The sequence below is a fragment of the Scyliorhinus canicula genome, chromosome 2, assembly GCF_902713615.1.
Source record: "Scyliorhinus canicula chromosome 2, sScyCan1.1, whole genome shotgun sequence".
NCBI classification, from domain to species: Eukaryota; Metazoa; Chordata; class Chondrichthyes; order Carcharhiniformes; family Scyliorhinidae; genus Scyliorhinus; species Scyliorhinus canicula.
The window spans coordinates 247,914,707-247,938,695 of NC_052147.1; the positions used below are offsets into that span (position 1 = coordinate 247,914,707).

The window sequence follows — 23,989 nt, forward strand, 5'->3', positions numbered from 1 at the left end:
GGTGGTGATCAGGATATAAAATCACAGAACAGTTAGAGTGGAGAAGGCCATTCAGTCCATCATGTTCATGCCTCCTATATGCAAGAGCAATCCAGCTAGTTCCATTCGCCGGCCATTTCCTCACAGTACTGCAATTGTTTTCTCTGCACTTGCCATATTTTACCACATTTACACGGTTACCACATTTTAGATCCTAACCACTCACTGCATAAAAAGGATTTTATTCATGTCACAATTGCTCCTTTTACCATTTACCTTGGTCTTGGTTCTCACACTGTCTATTCTGCCCAGACGATTATGATTTTGAACATCTCTATCAAATTTCCCCTTCACCCTTTTTTCTAAGGAGAACACCAACTTCTCCAATATATCCATTTAACCGAAGATAATTACCCCGGAACCATTCTCGTAAATCTTTTCTGCACCCTCACTAAAGCCCTAGCATTCTTCCTATAGAGTGCTGATTCAGAAATGGACACAATCCACTTGAGACCAAATCAGTGTTTAATAAAGGCTCCTCTGACTTTCTTGCTATTTTATTCTCGGCCTATTTAAAAACCCAGGGTGCCATTTATCTTTTTAACTGCTTCCTCACTTCTATTAATTTGTACACATATACCCCCAGGTCCCTCTGTTCCTTTTTTTACCATTCATTTACGGGATGTGGGCATCACTGGTTAGGCCAGCATTTATTGCCCATCCCTAGTTGTCCGTCAGAAGGTGGTGGTGAGTTGCCTTCTTGAACCACTGCAGTCCTTGAGGTGTAGGTACACCAACTATGCTGTTAGGAATAGAGTTCCAGGATGTTGCCCCAGCAACAGTGAAGGAGCGGTGATGTATTTCCAAGTCAGGGTGGTGAGTGACTTGGAGGGAAGCCCCCTGGTGGTGGGGTTCGAGGTATCTACTTCTTTTGTCCTTCAAGATGGTAGTGGTCGTGGGGTTGGAAGGTGTTGTTTGAAGAACATTGGTGTGTTACTACAGTGCATCTTGTAGATGGTACACATGGCTGCCACTATTCATCAGTAGTGGAGGGTTTGAATGTTTGTGGAAGGGGGAGCAATCAAACAAGCTGCTTTGTCCTGGATGGTGTTGAACTTCCTGTTGGTGTTGTTAGAGCTGCACTAATCCAGGTAAGTGGAGAGTATGCCATTACACTCCTGACTTGGGCCTTGTAGATGGTGGACAGGCTTTGGGGAGACAGGAGGTGAGTTACTCGCCGTAGGATTCCTAGTCTTTGACCTGATCTGGTAGCTACAGCATTAATATGGTTAGTCCATTTCAGTTTCTGATCAATGGATGTTGTTTGTGGGGAATTCAGCAATCATAATGCCATTGAATATCAAGGAGCGGTGGTTAGATCCTCTCTTGTAGCAGATGGTCATTGCCTGGCATTTGTGTGGCGCGAATGTAACTTGCCACTTGTCAGCCCAAGCCTGGATATTGTCCAGGTCTTGCAGCATTTGGACATGGACTGCTTCATTATCTGAGGAGTCACAAATGGCGCTGGACATTGTGCAGTCATCCAACAATTATCCCCACTTCTGACATTATGATGGAAGCGAGGTAATTGATGAATCAGCTGAAGATGGTTGGACTAGGACGCTAGGACTGCATCCCGCCTACTGCATCTTTTGTTTTCTATTTGCCCTCCTTGTTATTCCTACCTAAATCATCCTTCTCTGCATTACATTTCATCTGCCACCTGTCTGCCCATTGAACCAACCTGTCCATATCTCTTGAGGTCTATCACTATCCTCATCACAGTTCTCAATGCTTCCAGATTTTGTGTCCTCTGCAAATTTTGAAATTATGCCCTGCACACCCAATATAGATCAAGAAAGCAAGTAACTGTTAATGATGCCTGGGGATCCCCACTGTATAATTTATTCCAGTCTGAAAAACAACCATTAATTACAACTCTGCTTCCTGTCATTCTGTGAACTTTGTATCCATGTGTTATTGTCCCTTTTAATCCATGAGCTTCGATTTGCTAACGAGTTTCTTATGCGGTCCTTCATCAAACGATTTTTGGAAGCCTATGTACGTCACAAAAACCAACACTGCCCTCACAAACCCTCTCAGTTACAAGCTCAAAAAAACTTAATCAAGTTAGATAAACACAATTTGCTTTTAATAAATCGGTGTTGGCTCCCAAAATTAATCCATGCTTGTCCAAATAACTGTTCATTTTGTCCCAGATATTAACTCTAAAAACTTTCCCAACACCTGGCTGGCCTGTAGTTGCTGAGCAGCCTTATACCCAATAAGAAGCCAACAAGGCCGCCTCAGATAATCAAAATCAAGAAGATTAATTTCTTCCAATGCACGCAAATTTATGAGTGGAATTGAATTGGCTTATTTATAAATTATGATTTTTTTTGTCCTTATTTGTTCTGAGAATGCAGGCATCACTGGCAAGCTCAGCATTGGTTGCCCTTCCCTAATTGACCTTGAACTGAATGGCTTGCTGTATCCTTTCAAAGGGCAGAGTGCATTGCTGTGATTATAGAGTCAATAGTAGGCCAGGCTACGTAAGGACGGCAGATTTCCTCTCCTAAAGGACATTAGTGAAGCAGATGGGTTTGTACAACAATCAATGACAGTTTCATGGTCACCATTACTGAGATTAACTTTATATTCCAGATTATTAGTCATGGGATTTGTTGTCTGACTTAGTCTTTGGTAACTGGTAAGAGGGTTGGCATGCAGCACCCACAAAGACATGCATGTACAGCCTACGCCACCCTGGACCATAGGAAAATCTGCAATTCTGAGGGAACCACATATGTGGTTTGCCTGCTACTCTCTGAAATATCCTCCATTATGTAACCCTGGATGGCGAGAAAATGTTTCCCATATCTTCAGCTCCAGTTTTCGAAGGAGTTAAATGTATAAAAGTCCAATGCCATAGTCAGCCTCACTGCCATTGCCAATGCAGCCCATGCCCTGCGGTTACACTTTTAGTTGCATATGATGGCAGATTTCAATCAGGACACATTTATTAAAGCACCAGGTCTGGCACATGATGGTCGGGATTCTCCGACCCCCCGCCAGGCCGGAGAATTGCCAGGGGGTGGCGTGAATCGCGCCCCGACGCCGGCTGCCGGATTCTCCGGCGGCGGTTTATCGGGAATTGCACCGCACCAGTCGGGGGCCGTTGGCAGCGGCCCCCCCCCATGGCGATTCTCTGGTCCGCGATGGGCCGTGTGGCTGCCCGTTTTCAGTGTAACACCGGGTCCCGCCGGTGTAAAATACACCAGGTCCGTACCGGTGGGACCTGGCTCTGCGGGCGGCCTGCAGGGTCCTCGGCCACAGTAGCCTGGCCCGCAATCGGGGCCCACTGATCCAGGGGCGGGCCTGGGCCATGGGGGCACTCTTTCCCTCCGCGCCGGCCGGTGTAACAGTCCGCCATGGCCGGCACGGAGAAGAACCCCCCTGCGCATGCGCTGGGATGATGCCAGCATAGGCTGGCGCTCCCGCACCGGATAGGGGAGAATCCCGCCCCATGGTTTCTCACTGAGGTTCAGGTCAGAGAATTGTTCCTTGAAAACCCATCACAGAAATGCCCTCTCACCAAGAATCTCCCATCTCCCTCTCCCAGCAACTTAGAAAATTAAAAGAAGTCAATTTGTACACCACCTTTCGCAATCTCAGAGCATCCTAAAATGCTTCACATCCAATAAAGTACTCAAGTGACTGTTGTAATGTAGGAAACACCAAAGCCAAATTGTGCAGAGCAAGTTTCCACAAAAGACAAGGTGTTAAAGGCCAGATTTTGTTTGTATCCAAGCTGGCAGAAAGATAAGCCAAATTTTACTTTGATAACTCACAGGCATGAACTAAGTAGTAAACCCTTGTCTAGGAAATTAACCAAAGGGATGGATGGGTTTGTTTATTGCCATGTGTCCGAGGTACAGTGAAAAGTATTTTTCTGTGAGCAGCTCAAACAGATCATTTAGTACATGAAAATAAGAGAAAATATGAAGAAAATACATATTAGGGTAACACAAGATCCACAATGTAAATACATAGATACGGGCATTGGGTGAAGCATACAGGAGTGTAGTATTAATCAGGTCAGTCCATAAGAAGGTCGTTTAGGAGTCTGGTAACAGCGAGGAAGAAGTGGGGCTTAAGGTATCTTCTGGTACCATTGTTTAGTAATTGGTAAATTCAGGATTCTTTTGATGAATATCCTTGGCAGAACATTGATTCCAATGTTCTTACACTCTTTCAAACATAATGGCCAAAGTGTTCAATTTTTCCTTCTAAGTGCTGCACCAAGTAAGAAAAGCAGAGTGCAGCATGTCAGCTGCACAGTCGGCTTTTCACAGCATATTGTCCAGCACTTAGAAGAAAATAATTCTGGAGGCAGGACCCATGACTCCACGATAGCGGGCTGGGGTTTTAAAGAACCAGTGATGTTGGCTTTCCAGAGATCCGAGCGGCAAACTCCGGTTAAAACAAAGCAAATACCTCCCCAAAGGATACAGAGACCGTCCCCAAACCCCACACACATACGCACAAGGGAACCCCCCCTCCCCCCATGCAAACGGGGAATACCCCATGCAGACGGGAACCCTCCCATGGAACTTCCCAAAGGAACCGCCTGCTGGCAGTGCCCAGGGACAGTGCCAGGGAAAAGTGCCCAGTGGTGGGAATCAGAACAGTAAGTCAGCAAGTGTAGAGACTGGGGATGAGCATGGTACCAGGGTCAGACTGGCTAAGAGGAAGGATTGGCTGGGGGTGGTCGAATTCAGTGGGACTGGAGGTCTGGACTGCATCTGCTTCAATGCACGGTGTATAACAGGTAAGACAGATGAACTTGATTCGCTTGTGGAACTTGGATTTGGTTGCTGTAACAGAGACTTGGTTAAAAAAGGGACAGGACTGGCAGCTAAATATTCCTGGATATAGGTGTTTTAGGCGAGACACAGAGGAAGGTAAAAGAGGTGGGGGAATTGCAATACTGGTTAGGGAACAAATTACAGCTGTACAGAGGGCGGACAACATGGAAGAATCAAGTAACGAGGCACTGTAGGTAGAGCTCAGAAACAGGAAGGGGCAGTCACTTCCAAATGTGCATAGGTCCTATCCCTGAGAATCTTTTCCAACAATTTCACTATCACTGATGTCAAGCTCCCTGGCCTATAATTACACGGATTATCCTTGCAACTCTTCTGAAATAACGGTACAACATTGGATATTCTCCAATCTTCTGGGATCTCAACTGTCGCCAATAAGGACACCGAGATTTCTGTCAGAGGCCCAACCATTTCATCTCTTTTTTTTCTATAAATTTCGAGTACCCAATTTTTTTCCAATTAAGGGGCAATTTAGCATGGCCAATCCACCTACACTGCACATCTTTGGGTTGTGGGGGTGAAACCCACGCAAACATGGGGAGAATGTGCAAACTCCACACGGACAGTGACGCAGAGACGGGATCGAACCTGGGACCTCAGCGCCGTGAGGCAGCAGTACTACCCACTGCGCCACCATGCTGCCCTACGTTTTCATCTCTTGCGTCCCTCAGTGATATGGGATGGATGCCATCTGGCCTGGGGATTTGTTTTCCTTGATACTTTTTAACACACCTAACACTTCCTCCCTCGCAATAACGACCTGTTCTAAAGTGTTTACACATCCCTCTGGGATACCACCAATCAGCATTTCTCTCTCCTTTGTGAATACCAATGCAGAACACTCATTAAGGATGTCACCTACTTCTTCTGGTTCTATACATAATTTCCCTGCTTTGTCCTTGAGTGGGCCAACTCTTTCTCTAGATACTCTCGTGTTCCTAATATACATATAAAATGATGTGGGATTTTCCTTAATCCTGTCTGCCAAGGACATTTCGTGACCCCTTTTTGCCCTCCTAACTCCTTGCTTGAGCTCTTTTCTACTTTCCTTGTATTCCTCAAGTGCTTTATCTGTTTTTAGTTGTCTGTACCTCACATACGCATCTTTTTTCTTTTTGACAATATTCTCAATTGCTGCCTTTCCTGTCCTTCCTTTTTACCGGTACTTGCCTGTCCTGCACTCCCATCAACTGCTCCTTAATAGACTCCCACATGCCAAATGTGGATTTACCCTCAAACACCCTCTCCCAAACAACAGACTCCAAATCCCGCCTAGTCTGGTTGTAGTTAGCCTTCCTCCAATTTAGCACCTTAACACTAGGACAACACTCGTCCTTTTCCATGAGTATCCAAAAGCTTACGGAATTGTGGTCACTGTTCACCACATGATCTCCCACTACAACATTAATGACCTGGCTGGGTTTGTTCCCTAGTACTAGGTCCAATACAGCCTCCTGGGCTATATATAGCAGGCTGGGGTTTTAAAGAGCAGGTGATGTTGGTTTTCCAGAGATCCGAGCGGCAATCTCTGGTTAAAACAAAGCAAATACCTCCCCAAGGACACAGAGATCGTCCCCAAACCCCACACACATACACACAAGGGAACCCAACCCCCCCCCCCCCCCCCGATGCAAACGGGGAATGCCCCATGCAAACAGGAACCCTCCCATGGACCTCCCTCGTACAAAACCACGCTGTCTGTCGCTAATAAGTCTCATTAGCGACAGACAGCATGGTTTTGTACGAGGGACGTCAGGTCTCACTAATTTGATTGCATTTTTTGAGGAGGTGACATAAATGATTGACGAGGGAACAGCTGTGAATGTTGTCTATATGGACTTCAGTAAAGCATTTGATAAGGTCCCTCATGGCATGCTGGTGCAAAAATTAGATCACATGGGGTCAGGGGTGAACTAATTGGATGGATCCAGAACTGGTTTGGCCACAGGAGGCAGAAGGTAACAGTGGGCGTGTTTTTCCGAATTGAGGTCTGTAACTAGTGGTGCTCCACAGGGATCAGTTCTGGGACCTCTGCTCTTTGTAATATATAAAAATGACTTGGAAGAAAACGTAGTGAGTCTGATTAGCAAGTTTGCGGATGATACTAAGATTGTAGGAGTTGCAGATAGTGATGAAGATTGTCAGAGAATACAACAAGATATAGAAAGGCTGCAAATTGGGCAGAGAAATGGCAGATGGAATTTAACCCAGACAAATGCGAGGTGATGCATTTTGGTAGATCCAATTCATCTGGGAGCTATAAAATAAATGGCAGAACGATCAGGAGCATAGAGACAGAGAGAGATCTGGGTGTGCAGGTCCATTAAAGTGGCAGCACAGGTGGTAATGGCGGTAAAGAAAACATATGGTATGTTTGCCTTCATTGGACGAGGTATCGAGTATAAAAGCTCGAAAATTATGTTACATAATTATGTTACAATTATATAGAACGTTGATTAGGACACATTTGGAATATTGTGCCCAATTCTGGTCACCGCACTACCAGAAGGATGTAGAGTCTTTGGAGAGAGTACAGAAAAGGTTAACCAGGATGCTGCCTGGTATGGAGGGTATTAGCTATATGAAGAGTTTGAATACACTGGGACTGTTCTCCCTAGAGAGACGGAGGCTGAGGGGCGAACTGATAGAAGTTTATCAAATTATTAAGGGTATAGATGGGGTCAACAGTTGGAGGCTTTTGCCTAGGGCGGAAGTGACAGAGGGTGGTGGTGGCCTGGAATGCACTGTCAAGGGAGGTGGTTGAGGCAGATACGTTAGTAACCTTTAAGACTTATCTGGATAGGCACATGAACAGATGGGGTACAGGATACAGGTGGTTGGTCTAGATAGGACACGTGATCAGCACAGGCTTGGAGGGCCGAAGGGCCTTTCCTGTGCTCTATGGTTCTTTGTTCTTTGACACTGCCAGGCCACTTCCCAGCCATGTCCCTCTCCCCTCTGGTGGGCTGTACTTACCTGTGCGCTCCTTGTGTGTTCTATTCACCTGCTTCACATTGCTCAAAACCTGTTGAAAACCTCGCCGGCGTAATGTCGCTTCGTTGAGTGGGCAATCCCAATGTGGGATTCCCAATAAAGTGGGGAAGCCCATTAATGAGGTAAAAAGGTATTTAAATAATCTCGTCCTTCCTGCAAGGGAAACTTGTTCCTGGAATGATGAGGCACAGGGACGATCTCGCTGCAAGATGCCGCCAATGAGTATCTCCTTGTTGGCCTCTCGTAGGACTTTGTGCACATTGTTTGCACCCACGTGCACAATCCCGGCCTATAGCTATGTTTTACAATAAAAAATCTTTGTTTCACGTACAGAACATTTGTTAATTTATGTGAGGTTTTATGGTTGTATCCATTCAGCCCATTCCATCATTGTTATGAATTTCCAATGAGGTCTTTAAACATGTTTGTATTAAAGGCTTCGTAGGATATTTCAACAGGTTCAAAAATCTGATAATTTATCTGCTAACCTTCAGCAGCACAGTAACCCATGCATCCCTGAGTAGGTTGTAGGTAATAAACAAAAAAGGCTCCACAGTTCCTAAGAGATACAGGAATCCGAAATAAACAGCAGTCCTTTGTGCTGCCCATGAAAAATTGCCAAGTAGCGCAGGCTGTTAGCTTCTTTACTTCACCAGGACGAGGCAACGAGTTGGAGTCTTTAAGAGAGAGCCAAACTGGAGCTTGTGTGCCACACTTATTCATCTGCGAAGACATAAAATATTGCAAGAAAGGTTTAAATTGTAATTACAAAGAAATGTGCCCTGTAAAATTCATTCTCAACAACTGTGATGCATTCAATTCATTTACAATACAAGAACGATTTGTTGTTTGATGTACTGGTTCTAAGTAACAGATTTGCCAAGTTGAAAACTGTGGGTAAGTTTCTTTGGCCTCCCCGTGCCATGTTTTGGTGTTCCCCATTGGCTGGCAACGGGATCTTCTGGTACCACCGCTGTCAATGCGTTTTCCTATTAAATCCACTATAGGCCAGCAGGACACCCACGATGGGGGTGTGACATCCGCTGGCCTGAACAGCCAGAAGATCTCATCAAGTAACTCTGATTGCAAAAAATCTCTTGTGTTCAATGAATTTTATATGTTGGAAGTTTGATTAAATAGAGAATAAATATAAATGAATAATGGCCCATGTATTATTTCAGAAACAATGGTTTCTACAGGATGATAACTGATAAATTCTGAAAGATACTGTAGAGTTTAATAACGCCATCATATATTTAGACTCCTTGGTGACAGAGATGGAGTTTAGTCACACAGTCCAGCTACCTACTCCAAGGAACCAGGCAGATTCTAATTTCTGATCTAAAGTTGGAAAGTAACCTCGCCCCCACAACGCCTGATGGGATTTTTCAGGAAAGCAAAAGCAGTTTTAAGGGATTTAAGTCGGTGGGCCCCGATCGTGGGCCAGGCCATCATGGGGGCACCTCCCAGGGCCAGATCCTCCCGCGCCCCCCTAAGAAACCCGGAGGACGCCCGCGTGCCAGGTCCCGCCGGTAAGGGACCTACTCCAATTTACGCCGGCGGGACTGGCAAAGAACGGGCAGGACTTTGGCCCATCGCGGGCCGGAGAATTCAGGCAGCCCCATTGAGTCATGCCGGATCCAGCCCTTCTCCGAGGCGGGCGACACGACTCACGCCGTGCTGACTTTTGGGGGTCCGGAGAATTTGGAGGGTGGCGGGGGCAGGATTCACGCCGACCCCCGGCGATTCTCCGACCCGGGGGTCGGAGAAACCCGCCTAAAGAATACCTGACAAAGACTGATGTTAGGAGTACAGAGACCAAGAAGTTGAACAAGATACTGTTCAAGAGATTTTAAAGGAAAAGCAGATTAGGTGTTCTGAATTGAAGAGACAGGTGGGAAAGCAAACTTCAAAGGTAAATCAAATGTTTGGTGTAATTTATACAGTTTGGGAATCGATAGTTAAATCAATTGTGCCAAGTTTGTGTAACATTCCAGACAAAAGAAATCCTGAAGGGAGAGGTGTAAAACCTGTAAGTGAATCATTGATGGAACAGGTGAGAGAAAGCATTGTTTAAAAGGTTATTTGAAAGTGCGTCTTTTTGAAAGCAGAATTTGAAATCACTCATGTGGAAGCTGAAGTTCAGTGAGACAAGGTGGATCATGGTAGGCAAATCATCTGGGGGATGTTTTATGGAGAAATTTGCAGAAATTGACTTGGGTTCAGAGTGGAGTGTGTCTGATCACACTCAATCAACCTGTGTGCTTAAAGGGACTGTGTGTTACAGTAACCATTAAAACCTTAGATAGACTTTGCAACCTGTATTAACCTTAAAATGTGTCTACGTTTATGAAGCCATGGAGGGAATAAAGGAATACTACAAAAAGAACAAAGAACAAAGAAAAGTACAGCACAGGAACAGGCCCTTCGGCCCTCCAAGCCCATGCCGACCATGCTGCCCATCTAAACTAAAATCTTCTACACTTCCTGGCGCTGTAGCCCTCTTTTCATTTCATTTCATTCTTCCCATCCTATTCATGTGTTTGTCAAGATGCCCCTTAAATGTCACTATCGTCCCTGCTTCCACCACCTCCTCCGGCAGCGAGTTCTAGGCACCCACTACCCTCTGTGTAAAAAACGTGGATCGTACATCTCCTCTAAACCTTGCCCCTCGCACCTTAAACCTATGCCCCCTAGTAATTGACCCCTTTACCCTGGGGAAAAGCCTCTGACTATCCACTCTGTCTATCCTCCTCATAATTTTGTAGACCTCTATCAGGTCGCCCCTCAACCTCCGTCAGTCCTGTGAGAACAAATCGGGTTTATTCAACCACTCCTCATAGCTAATGCCCTCCATACCAGGCAACATCCTGGTTAATCTCTTCTGCACCCTCTCTAAAGCCTCCACATCCTTCTGGTAGTGTGGCGACCAGAATTGAACACTATACTCCAAGTGTGTCCTAACCAAGGTTCTATACAGCTGCAACATGACCTGCCAATTCCCATACTCAATGCCCCGGCCAATGAAGGCAAGCATGCCGTATGCCTTCTTGACAACCTTCTCCACCTGTGCTGCCCCTTTCAGTGACCTGTGGACCTGTACACCTAGATCTCTCTGACTTTCAATACTCTTTTTTTTAAATATAAATTTAGATTACCCAATTATTTTTTCCAATTAAGGGGCAATTTAGCGTGGCCAATCCACCTACTCTGGCGAAACCCACGCAGACACGGGGAGAATGTGCAAACTCCACACGGACAGTGACCCAGAGCCGGGATCGAACCTGGGACCTCAGCGCCGTGAGGCGGTTGTGCTAACCACTAGGCCACTGTGCTGCCCGAATTTCAATACTCTTGACGGTTCTACCATTCACTGTATATTCCCTACCTGCATTAGACCTTCCAAGATTCATTACCTCACATTTGTCCGGATTAAACTCCATCTGCCATCTCTCCGCCCAAGTCTCCTAATGACCTAAATCCGACTGTATCCTCTGACAGTCCTCATCACAATCTGCAATTCCACCTAACTTTGTGTCGTCTGCAAACTTACTAATCTGTCGAGTTACATTTTCCTCCAAATCATTTATATACTAGAACATCAAAGGTCCCAGCACTGATCCCTGCGGAACACCACTGGTCGCAGCCCTTTGTTCTTGAAAATACAGAAAAATGTGTCATTTGAAACATGGAAGTCTGGCAATATCTGGTTTGAGAGGGTACAGGGAAAGATCCCACAAAAGGTTAATAGCAGCTGCAAAGAGCAGGGTTATAAAATGCAGATTCTTGATCACAAGCAGGTTTAGCAAACACATAGGTTTCATGTGGTAAGCTAAAACAATGGCTCACACCTTCATGGAATGTAACTATCTCAGGAAGCATCTGAAAAAGCATGGATGAGAGTTTCAATTGCATTAAGTGACGAATGTTTAAAACAGGCAAGTCTTTCAAGTCATAACCAAGTTAAATTTTAGCATACAGCTAAAAGCAAAGTTTCACACCTTAATTGAAATAAACTCTCTTAGTAAACAGCTGGAAAGGATGGAAGATGCTCAAGCGAATTTGGTGTCAATTCTAAAGTGTAAAATTCTATGAACATCAAGTCAATTAAAAGAAAATTGGAGACGACCTGTCTACGAGAAACATCATTTAAGTCAAAATCAAAGGCAAAGTTATGAGCTGGGGACAATTGGAAAATTAAATGATTTGAAATCACACCTATTGAAACCAAAGCATTTTTTAATCAGATCTGAGAGGAGACGTTATGCCCAAAATGAATAATTAGTTGTAGTAAAATGTTTACATCAAAGATACTTTTAACAATCAAAGGGAAATAAGTTAATTTACAATAAGGCTCTAAAAACTTAATAATTATTAGAAAGAGAATATAAACCCAGGGAGCAGAAGCAGAAGAGCAACAGCAACAGCAACAGGAGAGAAGGGGAGGATAACTCAGAGAGAGAGAGAGAGAGAGAGAGAGAGAGCTCGGTCATGGGAAAGACAAGGCAAGCAGCCGAGTTTAAACAGCTATACATCTAAGGAAGACTAGCATTTAAACAGGAGCAGAGCCAGAGCCAGCTCTCACAGCTCGGTACATGGGAAGGACAGGACACAGGAGTTCACCAGCGAATACAACTCAAGAAGACCAGATTTTAAGAAGATCGATTGACAAGGTGGGCCTGAAGGTCTGTACAACCAACCAGCAGCAGCCAGAAGCAAGATCTTTTTTCCTTTCTGTAAAGAAAGTGTTTGCAGCTTTTAAAAGAAAAAATATAATAATAAAAATAACTTAACCTGAAAACGTGGTTATTAGCTTACTTCACTTCCTTAATAACGCAGGACCCAGGACATCGATGCTATTAAGGGGTAAGTAGGTAAAATTCTTCGGTGAAGGTATGGGTTATACCGGGGGATAACTTGAAAAGATAGTTTGACCTGAATAGCACCCACAGAAGCCTGCATCGGAGTCAGGGAGTGAGAATCCCTGTTCACCATTTAGAATATCGACCTTTTTTGGTATAGGGGGAATTCTAAGAATAGTGGTGAGTTTTAACTTCACCTCCAATTAGAAAAACACCCTTCCATTGCTACTCTCTGCCTTCTATGACCTAGCCAGTTCTGTATCCACCTTGCCAGCTCACCCCTGATCCCGTGTGACTTCACCTTTTGTACCAGTCTATCATGAGGGACTTTGTCAAAGGCCTTACTGAAGTCCATATAGACAACATCCACTGCCCTACCTGCATCAATCATCTTTGTGACCTCTTCGAAAAATTCTATCAAGTTAATGAGACACGACCTCCCCTTCTAAAAACCATGCTGCCTCTCACTAATACGTCCATTTACTTCCAAATGGGAGGAGATCCTATCTCAAAGAATTCTCTCCAGTAATTTCCCTACCACTGATGTAAGGCTCACTGGCCTGTAGTTCCCTGGATTATCCTTATTACCCTTCTTAAACAAAGGAACAACATTGGCTATTCTCCAGTCCTCTCCGGGACATCACCTGAAGACAGTGAGGATCCAAAGATTTCTGTGAAGGCCTCAGCAATTTCCTCTCTAACCTTCTTCAGTATTCTGGGGTAGATCCAATCCGGCCCTGAGGACTTATCTACCTTAATATTTTTCAAGACGCCCAACACCTCGTCTTTTTGGATCTCAATGTGACCCAGGCTATCTACACACCATGCTCCAGACTCAACATCCACCAATTCCTTCTCTTTGGTGAATACTGATGCAAAGTATTCATTTAGTACCTCGCCCATTTCCTCTGGCTCCACACATAGGTTCCCTTGCCTACCCTTCAGTGGGCCAACCCTTTCCCTGGCTACCCTCTTGCTTTTTATGTACGTGTAAAAAGCCTTGGGATTTTCCTTAACCCTATTTGCCAATGACTTTTTGTGACCCCTTCTAGCCCTCCTGACTCCTTGCTTAAGTTCCTTCCTACTTTCCTTATATTCCACACAGGCTTTGTCTGTTCCCAGCCTTCTAGCCCTGACAAATGCCTCCTTTTTCTTTTTGACGAGGCCTACAATATCTCTCGTTATCCAAGGTTCCCGAAATTTGCCATAGTTATCCTTCTTCCGCACAGGAACATGCCGGTCCTGAATTCCTTTCAACTGACATTTGAAAGCCTGCCACATGTCAGATGTTGATTTACCCTCAAACATCCTCCCCCAATCTAGGTTCTTCAGTTCCCACCTAATATTGTTATAATTAGCCTTCCCCCAATTTATAGAATTTACAGTACAGAAGGAGGCCATTCGGCCCATTGAGTCTGCACCAGCTCTTGGAAAGAGCACCCTATCCAGGCCCACATCTCCACTCTATCCCCATAACCCAGCAACCCCAACCAACACTAAGGGCACTTTTGGAGACTGAATGCAATTTAGCATGGCCAATCCACCTAACCTGCACATCTTTGGACTGTGGGAGGAAACCGGAGCACCCAGAGGAAACCCACGCACCCACAGGGAGAACGTGCAAACTCCGCACAGACAGTGACCTAAGCCTGGGACCGTGGAGCTGTGAAGCATTTGTGCTAACCACTATGCTACCATGCTGCCCCTAAACATGTTGTGTGACCAACAGAAAACACCATCAAAGAGCTCGTCCAGATTTGAACCCGGGACCTCTCACAAATTTCGGCACCGAGACACCCGAAGCGAGAATCATACCCCTCGACCAACGAGCCACTCATTTTCCTCAATTTAGCACTTTCACCCTAGGCCCACTCTTATCCTTGCCACCAGCACTTTAAAACTTACTGAATTGTGGTCACTGTTCCCGAAATGCTCCACCACTGAAACTTCTACCACCTGGCCGGGCTCATTCCCCAATACCAGGTCCAGTACAGCCCCTTCCCTCATTGGACTGTCCACATATTGTTTTAAAAAGCCATCCTGGATGCTGCTTACAAACTCTGCCCCGTACTGTATTATAATCCATTTTTTCTTGTTTATTAAATGTTTATTTTCCTGTTGTTGAAGGTCCTATGTCTCTGTTCCTCCACATTTTCTTAAAAATCTAAAAGCTACAATCATTTGAGCCAGGTGTTCCATTCTGGAATCTTCTTATCCAGTGGTAACACCAACTGGGATCGCAACACACTGAAAACAAGAAAGGGACAAGAGACCTGCATCCTCTAGTTTCTTCACTGTATTTATTGAATTGGAAATGGGAGAAAGAGTAAGTGTTCCTAATCTAGTTCAGATATTGACAATATCAAAACTTTTACCCTACCTAACTCTTCCAAGTTCTGGGGCGAAATTCTCCTACCCCCCCGTAGGGTCGGAGAATCACCCGGGGCCGGCGTAAATCCTGCCCCCCGCCGTGGCCGGAATTCTCCACCACCCGGGAATTGGCAGGGGCGGGAAATGCGCCGCGCCGATCGGCGGGCCCCCCGCGGCGATTCTCCGGCCTGCGATGGGCCGAAGTCCCACCGCTGAGAGGCCAATCCCGCCACTGTGGTTTCAACCACCTCTGGTGGCGGCGGGATTGGTGGCGTGAGCGGCCCCCGGGGTCCTGGGGGGGGGGGGGGGCGCGGGGCGATTGTACCCTGGGGGGTGCCCCCACGATCAGGGCCCACCGATCGGTCGGCGGGCCAGTGCCATGGGTGCACTATTTTTCTTCCGCCACCGCCACGGCCTCCACCATGGCGGAGGCGGAAGAGAACCCCCTACCACACATGCACCGGTGGTGACGTCAGCGGCCGCTGACGTCACCACCGGCGCATGCGCGAACCAGCAAAGGCCTTTCGGCCAGCTCCGACACCGGGCGGCGGGCGTCAAAAGCCGTTGGCACCGGTTTTGCCGCCAGTCGGCGTGGCGCCAACCACTCCGGCGCGGGCCTAGCTCCTAAAGGTGCAGAGAATTCCGCACCTTTGGGGAGGCCCGACGCCGGAGTGGTTGGCGCCACTCTGCTACGCCGGGACCCCCCGCCCCGCCGGGTAGGGGAGAATCCTGGCCCTGTAATTATTTAGCGTTTCAAAGTCCCTTCACTCTCTAAAGGGAAAAATTGAACAACTGGACTGTTCTTCCCTGGTTTTCTTACCTTTCTCACATTATACCAAATTGAAAATGTACACAACTAAAATCCGATGTTCCGAGTTACCCTTCTGAGTTTTGGGATCCCTTCACATTTCACATTAGCGACATTGTTAACACTATTTTACTCAAAGCTGATCTTCCGGTGATATCTTCTCCATCTCCAAGATTGCCTTTTTCCATCTCAGTAATATTGGCAATCTCTGACCTCACTTCAGTTCAACTACTGCTGAAACCTTCTTCCTTGCATTTGTTATCAATCACCTGATGAAGGAGCTGTGCTCCAAAAGCTAGTGATTCAAAACAAACCTGTTGGACTTTAACCTGGTGTTGTAAGACTTCTTCCTTTGTTAACACTAGATCTGTCTATTCCAATACTCTCGGGGCATTCTCCCATCTTCCACCGTGCATAAATTTGAACTGATCCAAAACCCTGATCCAAATCCTCACACATGACTGTTCACACACTATCAATGTGTTCAACTGCTTAGGTCGCTAGCCTGTCACCAGAGGCTACAGTTTGAGGAATGCTGCCCACATCAAGTTTAGCTGACTCTCCCAAGTATAGCTGACTCGCCCTTTCTTTATTAACCATCAACCTGTTTAGCCATGTTATGAATGCATATTCCATGCTCAGTAAGTCCTGGAGTGGGACTTAAGCTCTTGTATCTGGCTGGGAAGCAGGCATGCTACCACCAGCACTACAAGACATCCCCTCCTCTTTTAACACTCTCCTTAACTACCTCCACCAGCCCTCATAGCTCCCTGGGTGGCTTTGTTTTGAAAATATTATTTGATTACACTCCTGTGAAGTTCATTGGGACATTTCACAATGTTAAAGGCCCTGTATGGAAGTTGATCCTACAGTTGTAAATTAATGTGCTACTTAATTACATTGAAAACCTCACAGATAAAATCTTCCAAAACCAACTAAATAAAATTCAAATCTAGTGAATAACATATCGGGGCAAAGAAAGATTGTTTTGTGAATAAGAAAGAAATTGAAGGTGTGAATCCCTATAGAGAAATCTTTGAAAATTTTTCTTTGGAACACATAAAGTAAACTGACATGTATAACTGAGTGAGCACCACCTATTTCGTCTCATGGGGGAAAGATGGCGGCAGCACGGTGGCACAGTGGTTAGCATTGCTGCCTACGGCGCTGAGGACCTGGGTTCGAATCCCGGCCCTGGGTCACTGTCTGTGAGGAGTTTGCACATTCTCCCCGTGTCTGCGTGGGTTTCGCCCCCACAGCCCAAAGATGTGCAGGTTAGGTGGATTGGCCACGCTAAAATTACCCCTTAATTGGAAAAAAATAATTGGGTAATCTAAATTTAAAAAAAAAAGAATGGGGGAAGATGGTTGAAACGGACCAGATAACAGAATCAAGAAGCAATGGTTTATGCCTGAGCCAATAGGGTACATTTTCACCTTTGCCACGTGGTTCTGAAGGTTGAATGACGAGGAAGATAGCTGGGCAGGAAAATCAGGGGCGGGTTCTCTGGTTCACCAGCCACGTGCTTCTAGGTGGCGCGCCATTGGCTGACAGCAAAATTCTGTCTTCCCACCGCATGTCAGTGGGATTTCCCAATGTAGCCATTCCACGCCACCGGGAAACCGTGGGCAGGTCTGCCCCACTGGCGGGAAAAGTGAATTGAAAAGACTGGAAAATTCTGGCACAGATGTTCATACAAAGCCTACGCAAATCAAGTTAGTGAATGGGAGAGCAGGCAGGTTCTCTAATCTGCAGGCAATCCTCCTCATCTGATCTTTCCCTCTGTCCATGCTTTACACTTTCAAAATAACTAAATATAAACTGTTAAACATAAAGCAAACAGTCAGGAATGTGAGCTGCCAAGATTTATCTAATGTTGCAGTTTTATATGTTGTGATCTTGGAATGTGCATTACACATATTACTAACTTCTATACATTTGGTTGGCATTTCTGCTGGCTTATCTCCGATCATGAAGCGATACCATCCTGGCGTCAGGGAATGATCACATATAAGGTCCTGGATCGCAAATTGCTGTAGCTCAATAGAATCGAAGTGAATGCTGCGGTAAGAGCTCCGAAGAATGTGATATCCTCCTGGGTAACATTCGGGGGCTGGAGGGAAGAAAAGGTTTGACATAGTGAAGAGCACAAATTTGTTCTGCCAAATCCTACAACTGTACTTTTCGCATTTAAAATTAAAATGACAAATTGTGTTAACTAAAATAATCATCTCGCATGCCAGACATTTCCAAAAGAGCTTAGCTAGTACCACTGCAGTAAAAAAACAATAAACATTGAAGAGAAAATGAAATGAAATGAAATGAAAATCGCTTATTGTCACGAGTAGGCTTCAATGAAGTTACTGTGAAAAGCCCCTAGTCGCCACATTCCAGCGCCTGTTCGGGGAGGCTGGTACGGGAATTGAACCGTGCTACTGGCCTGCTTTGGTCTGCTTTAAAAGCCAGCGATTTAGCCCAGTGTGTTCCTTGCAAAGGAATGTCATAAATTACATCAGTAATCAATGATGTCAGGAATTACATCAGTAAACATAGTTGCCCAAGTTTCCCATACAATAACAAAGGTGATTTATAAGATTCCCTCATTCCTTTGTTTTCAAGTAATGACTATAGTTCTCCCAGCTCAAGTGCTGTTCTGAAATGAAAGTTGATCAACTTCCAACATTGTAGCTCCAAATTTGCTACTAAAAAGACATGTTAAAATTTGATTTCTGTGAGTAGATGGTTTGTTCTCCAAGCGAGACAGCTCATATTAAAAACTCAACATGTAGCGAACTGTAGTAACTATTGTAATCAACCTTTGCACCCATACCAACCAAACATAAATTCATCATTGGGTTAGACAATGCAACAATTTATATCGTGGATGCAGCAGGGAGGGGCTGAAATGGGAGGATGGTATCTTTCAAAAGTCTGAAAGAGAAAATGCAGCTGAAATTGTCAAAACTGTCAGAAGCCACAATGCTGCTTTCTCGTCATTCCACCAAGGTTTGTAAAACTACCACAGGCAATATGACTGTTAATTATGTTACTGGTAGGTGACTAGCATATTAACCTTTTAATGACAATAGATTTAATATTTTGGGTACACAGTTGAGGAGTTGGCTAGCTCAAACAATTTCTTAAATAATTTATGTTTGGCGTTGTATCGGATCCTCCAAATTATGGTTCTAACTACACCAGTTTAGTGTTCAGAGCTTATTTTCTGTTGCTGTCCAAATATAAAGCTGATCATTTCGGCTCATCGTGTGGCAACAGAGGTGGTGTTACTTTTTCAATTTTGTCATCAAGGTGTTTCCTTTTCTTGATCTCTTCATTCAGCATTATAATGAAATGAAATGAAAATTGCTTATTGTCACAAGTAGGCTTCAAATGAAGTTACTGTGAAAAGCCGCTAGTCGCCACATTCCGCCGCTTGTTCGGGGAGGCTGGTACCGGAATTGAACCATGCTGCTGGCCTGCCTTGGTCTGCTTATTTGCAGCGATCAAGCGTTTGAGCAATCTGCTCCTCGACCTCCATCAGTAGCACTTTAAAGTAGACACCTAAATTAAAGATTTATTTTTTTTTAAATTTAGAGTACTCAATTCATTTTTTCCAATTAAGGGGCAATTTAGCATGGCCAATTCATCTGCCCTATACATCTTTGGGTTGTGGGGGCAAACCCCACACAAACATGGGGAGAATGTGCAAACTCCACATGGACAGTGACCCAGAGCCAGGATCGAACCTGGGACTTCGGCACCGTGAGGCAGCAGATCTAACCCACTGCGCCACCGTGCTAAGGTAGATCTTGATAAGATACTAAATTTGGCATGTGCTTCACACACTCCTTATTTGGCATCACCCTCCTTTAACATGAGGTTGCACCTGAAACTTCTCACTTCCACTGCTAGCTAAGCAACAGGCGCCTATAAATATATAGCATCTCCAATGCACTTAGAGTGATGTCTGCTTTGCCCTGACTTTCCCTGGGAAAAATCACATAAGATTTCCAGTAAAGACATTTAATTGCTGACATATTGTATTGTAATTATTTTGAGAAACCTGTCAATATTTCAAATATGTACAAATGAGTTAACTGTTTTGTTTTATAAATACATGTCATTCTTACATATGACATGGAGGTCAACCTACTAAAGGGTTATAATTTGACAAATGTACTGGTAAAAACATCAACTGCTTAACATCACAGAGAAATAAACCAATAAATACCAGGAGGAAGAGGCATTGTGCCCCAATTTGCCAATTACCCTGGGTGTTCTCAAGCTATTGGAGTTTATTTATGTAACAAGAGTGAAGTCTTCCCCTTTTAAAGGGAAAATAAAAATCACACAAACACCAGAGTGTCACCGATACAGTGATCTGTAGAAAGTAAGTGGAAATTGAAGGATGCATCTCGAAATCACTGTGATCAATCTCAGATCATCCCCGAGGGTTGCAGAGGAAACATGTGAGCGTTTTCTCTTCTGAATTGCCATTTCAGAACAGAAAAAGCTCACAAGGTTCCAGGCGTTTATCTAGCTGCGAGGTGGGGCCTGAATTGGGACTACAGTCTGAGTACGTTGCGTCATGACCATATTGGCCAGGCTCAGTGAACCCGTTGGCCTTTTCTTGACTTCTGTTTTCATGTATTCAGAAAAAAAGAGGGATCTAGACTTGTACAATTGTACAAGCAGTGCACTGTTACATTGTACGTATCTCTTCATTGGATTCTCCAATCTTCTGAAAGATGGAACTGATGAATATTCTGGTTAGTGGAGGTCAATGTCACTACAAAATTACTAGTAATAATAATAATCGCTCATTGTCACAAGTAGGCTTCAATTAAGTTACTGTGAAAAGTCCCTAGTTGCCACATTCCGGCGCCTGTTCGGGAGGCCGGTACGGGAATTGAACCCACGCTGCTGGCATTGTTCTGCATTATAAGCCCGCTGTGCTAAACCAGCTCCTAGTATACTGGAGCAAACATTCAAACTGAGCAGTCAATTGGCTCTTAGCTTTAACCATAATATTTCCCATGAAATACAAAACAGCAACTGCTGCTAAACTATCTTATTTGTAATCCATGTACTCAATACTTTTCTATTTCTGGGAAAGACAAGGCTGAAATCTGACTAATAGTCACAGTAATTTCCAACCCAGGCTTTGCTTTATCTCTTGCAACTGACATCACAACTGACTTTTACCATGTTTCTCAGTTCTTTTTGTAGCCTCTTTGGACAGAACCTTTGTCATGTTGACCCTTGACTGCTTCACTAATTGTAACATAGCCTGCAGAGCGTGCAATTTACCCAGCTACTACCTTCCCATTTGTGAGTTCCGACCCAAAAACTCCATATTGTTTATGCAGTGTATCATACTTTGCATGCAAGAACAGAGTTTCTCCCACCGTCTCATGTGTGAATGTCTTACGAGAAGTCTGAAATGAGAAAACAAATTAACCGTTGTCCCAGATGGTTATGGATAACAGTTTCAATGGTCGGTTCATTAACTCTCCGGGTGAACTCATTAATGTACCAATCTCCTCTTTGTCTCAATGGCATCAGTCAGTCTTCCTCTCTCAAAGTGACAGCAAAGAAACTGCATCTTTCAGGATTAACTCTCAAGAATCCGGAACCTGTGTTCTAATTATAATTTAGACTATAAATCCTTGCTAGTTCTAGTAACTACTAATCCCCAGTTGTGACAACTCAAGAATTAGAGTTGGAGCAATGTTAAGGAATCACAGGCGCTTTTTAAATCTATGTATTCATGGGTTGTAATTGTCACTGGAAAGATTTTTTTTTTAAAATTAAGAGTGCCCAATTCATTTTTTCCAATTAAGGGGCAATTTAGCATGTTCAATCCACCAACCTTGCACATCTTTGGGTTGTGGGGGTGAAACCCACGCAAACACGTGGAGAATGTGCAAACTCCACACGGACAGTGACCCAGAGCCAGGATTGAACCTGGGACCTCAGCACCGTGAGACTGCAGTGCTACCACTGCGCCACCGTGCAGCCCGTCACTGGAAAGATTAGCAAACTTTCCATTCGCCACATGTTCGTCCTCTCTTGGACCTGGTACCCCGGTCACGGCATCTCCAATTACAGCAACACCAGTAGCAAGTTCAATGCTCGCTATTAGACGGATGCCAAGCTGAGCAGCAGTTACTCCTTCAGACTCGAGAAGATCCAGAATTGAACAGCGGCCACTGTTCTCTGGCCTAAGCCGAGTGCCCGAAGTTAAGTACAGGTTGTCTTAGTCGATAGGTGTAGTTAACTAGTAGTGTTTGTGTTGCATGACTAATTGTGTGTAAATAAAGTACCCTTGACCTTGAACTAACTAACTGGTGTTTGGCTCTTTGATCGATAGCCGGTTAAACCTTGTGTTGGTATCATTTGATACCTGGTGACTCGGAGCATTAGAATACAGATAACATAGAATTAAGGGCAAACACACTTATTGCCATAATTGGAACAGAGCCACAGAAAGGACAGAGCAAAAGTGTAAAAGAAGAAGAAAAGGCAACATATGGATGAGAGTGTTTTTTCCTATATTGTGAACTCTCCAACAGACACTTAGAACTTTGTTTTATAGAACTTTATTTTATGTCATCTCTGTATGGGTCCTGAGGTTTGTCCAGGGTGGAACACAGTCATTTGCAAAGTCGGTGTGAGGACAAAGGGTAGTGGATGGGGTGACATGGGTTGACATAAGTGGCACTAATTTAGCACAATGATTAGAAAGCACCATGTCTTGTTATGCTCTTGGCGTAGCATAAGCTGCTTCCTTGATGTTCACTCTGACAAAGGAAGGTTCAGACGTGGAGATAACTTCAACACGTTTATTAAACTATTTACCATTCTCCTACTCGGATTCGCCTCTACTATTAATCCTTCTATAGCTACTCAGACTGACGAACCAATCTGCTACAATCCGCGTGGTGGGTGTGATGTTCAATCAACCATGTGTCTGTACTCACTGAGTGTCTGCACTGGAAAGAGGAAGATCATGTGTGCTGTGTCCTTTATATATGGTTTGCTGAAATGCCCCCCTGTGGTAGTGTCACATCTGTGTGTATAGTGAATGACCATTGGTCGTGTCCTATCTTACTGACCTATTGGTTGAGTGTCATGTCTCTGGTGCTCCCTCTAGTGTCTAGCTAGTCTACGTGTACTTCATTAACTCTTTGTGTATCTACAGTGATATATATCACCACATCCGCCCTTTTTTCGTAATACATATTTTCTGTACACTGTTAAAGAAAATTGAACAAAAAACAGGTAGATAAACGATGCTCTCTACAAGTTATGATAACAGTGATCATTAAACAATAAGTCCAACTCACATGTATGAGTCCAAAACCCTTCAATTATCATGGTCAAATGTCTTTCTTGTTGGGTTGGTGAGTTGGTGATTTTGATGGTGGCATGTCCTTGTGAACGCCATCAGTGTCCCTGTGCATAAGGAACCAAGAAGTGGTCAAATCACTTTGTTGTCTGATTTGGAGTCTTTTTTTCTTCCGATACTTGTGATAGCGATGTTGGATGGCATCTGTCCTGAAAGTCAGGTTGCCTGTTGGTAGTGCAGCAAACGTGAATTGGGAAGATGCATCGTCCTGCCATGGCATGTCATTGTACTGAGCTGAGCAGTAACAGTTTCCCTCATGGGCAGAGTTGTACCATAGAACATAGAACAGTACAGCACAGAACAGGCCCTTCGGCCCTCGATGTTGTGCCGAGCAATGATCACCCTACTCAAACCCACGTATCCACCCTATACCCGTAACCCAACAACCCCCCCCTTAACCTTACTTTTTAGGACACTACGGGCAATTTAGCATGGCCAATCCACCTAACCCACACATCTTTGGACTGTGGGAGGAAACCGGAGCACCCGGAGGAAACCCACGCTCACACGGGGAGGACGTGCAGACTCCGCACAGACAGTGACCCAGCTGGGAATCAAACCTGGGACCCTGGAGCTGTGAAGCATTTATGCTAACCACCATGCTACCGTGCTGCCATGTCGTACCAGTCGTAGTTCCATTGGTGTAGTCTTTGACGTGCTTGCTGTCGACGATGTTGCC

At 44.8% G+C, this 23,989-nt stretch overlaps 1 protein-coding gene across 1 annotated transcript in view; it reads right to left on the minus strand.

The window, feature by feature from the left end:
* The window catches only part of LOC119962093 (von Willebrand factor D and EGF domain-containing protein-like), a 423,161-nt gene that overhangs the window by 324,201 nt on the left and 74,971 nt on the right, over positions 1 to 23,989 (minus strand). The window contains exons 2-3 of the mRNA XM_038789945.1: positions 17,828 to 18,012; positions 8,348 to 8,582 (exon numbers count right to left, since the gene is read on the minus strand). Of these exons, the coding sequence (XP_038645873.1) occupies positions 8,348 to 8,582; positions 17,828 to 18,012 (420 nt within the window). The remainder of the gene's footprint in view (positions 1 to 8,347; positions 8,583 to 17,827; positions 18,013 to 23,989) is intronic.